This window comes from Sardina pilchardus, chromosome 3 (genome assembly GCF_963854185.1).
Source record: "Sardina pilchardus chromosome 3, fSarPil1.1, whole genome shotgun sequence".
Classification (NCBI taxonomy): Eukaryota; Metazoa; Chordata; class Actinopteri; order Clupeiformes; family Clupeidae; genus Sardina; species Sardina pilchardus.
In genome coordinates this window covers 31,876,337-31,877,789 of record NC_084996.1, presented here as the reverse complement: position 1 = coordinate 31,877,789, position 1,453 = coordinate 31,876,337, and the positions used below count along the sequence as shown (strand labels likewise).

At 44.7% G+C, this 1,453-nt stretch overlaps 1 protein-coding gene across 1 annotated transcript in view; it reads right to left on the bottom strand.

The window, feature by feature from the left end:
- The window catches only part of trim35-13 (tripartite motif containing 35-13), an 11,481-nt gene extending 10,028 nt beyond the window's left edge, over positions 1-1,453 (bottom strand). The window contains exon 1 of the mRNA XM_062531240.1: positions 1,107-1,453. Within this exon, the coding sequence (XP_062387224.1) occupies positions 1,107-1,445 (339 nt within the window). The 5' untranslated portion in view covers positions 1,446-1,453. The remainder of the gene's footprint in view (positions 1-1,106) is intronic.

Here is a 1,453-nt window from a genome sequence, read left to right as displayed (position 1 = left end):
AAGGACCTCATTGGAGGGCTTTACGGTATGTAGGATGTGAGGCTGTTGCCCTGAGCGTGAGCAGGCTAGCCATGAGCATGAACATGAGCAGGCTGGTTTAATCTGTACATAAACTCTATACGTCCCGTGAGACATATGGAGCTGGATATGTTTAGAGGCAGTGGAGAAGTGCAACACATGACAATGCCATGCCCAACTTAGACAAGCCAACATTTCAAGGGCCAATGCTAGAGCAGGTCTGTGTTTAGACACTTGTTGCTGTTGAACTGATGAAAAGAATGGCGGTGATCATGTTATCTTCCTTTTAAAGGCATTACATTGATGCTGTCCCCTTTTTAAGAACAACCTTTGGTCTAAATGAATCCCTCATTTAGATCTTATGATCATGATCTTATACAGTCATATCCTTGGCTGTGTAAAGCAACACCATTGAGTGTGATGACACACTTACAGATGTACTGTATATGTTCAATGATTTATCATAGAACAATACACAGTTAATACAAACGGACAAGTAGTAGATACAATACAGGAAAATACTTCAATCACTAAACACTGTTTGAATGAAAGACAAACTCCTCTGGGCCTTTTTGATTTGGTGGGACACAGACACACAGCAAACAGTAGACTTTAGCCCATCACTGTCTGATGTTTTGAACCACTTAATGTTTGGTGTACTATACATGGTATAATGATATAATTGATGAACGTTGGCAAAGAGAATGGGTTTGTGTGTGTGTGTGTGTGTGTGTGTGTGTGTGTGTGTGTGTGTGTGTGTGTAACCTGGGTAAACCCAGCCTGATCTGCCGGTGATTGGATTTTGCCCTGCAGCTCAGGCTGGAATCCTGCACATTTATCTCTCCCGCTTCCGTTTCACTTTTGCTGGAACCAATCACAAACTGGCTTATCCACAGAGTGTTGCTCTGATTGGTTGAAGGACTAGAGTCATTTGAACTATGCCCATTGATCACACCTCTTGTGCAGTAGAAATACAGTGCAGACTAATGTTCAACCTCAAAAGATTAAGCTTGGTCTGGTGAAAGCCAGGCTAATACCCATGTACATTATGGTCACAAATATGATATTTCATGGTATATAATACATACCTTACAGTCTTCCCATGCTTCCCTTAGAGGATACACTCTGTGGTCGGTGTGGCTCCCATACTTGTAGCAAAACTCACAAACAGGACACAAATCCGCCACACAGAAGTAAGCCAGTTTCTCGTCATGCTCCTCACATAGCTGTGTCAGGGAGGCATCAGACTTCTTGCTGCACATGGGGCATTCCTGAGAGTCCTGCTCCTCCCAGCACTGTGCAAGGCAGAACTGGCAGAAGCTGCTGCCACAGGCCATGCAGGAGAGGACCACCGGGACATTGAAGATTTCTCCACACACGCTGCAGGAGGGATCCTCCTCGATGAACGCAGAGGTTTCAGCCTCCATGCTGCAGG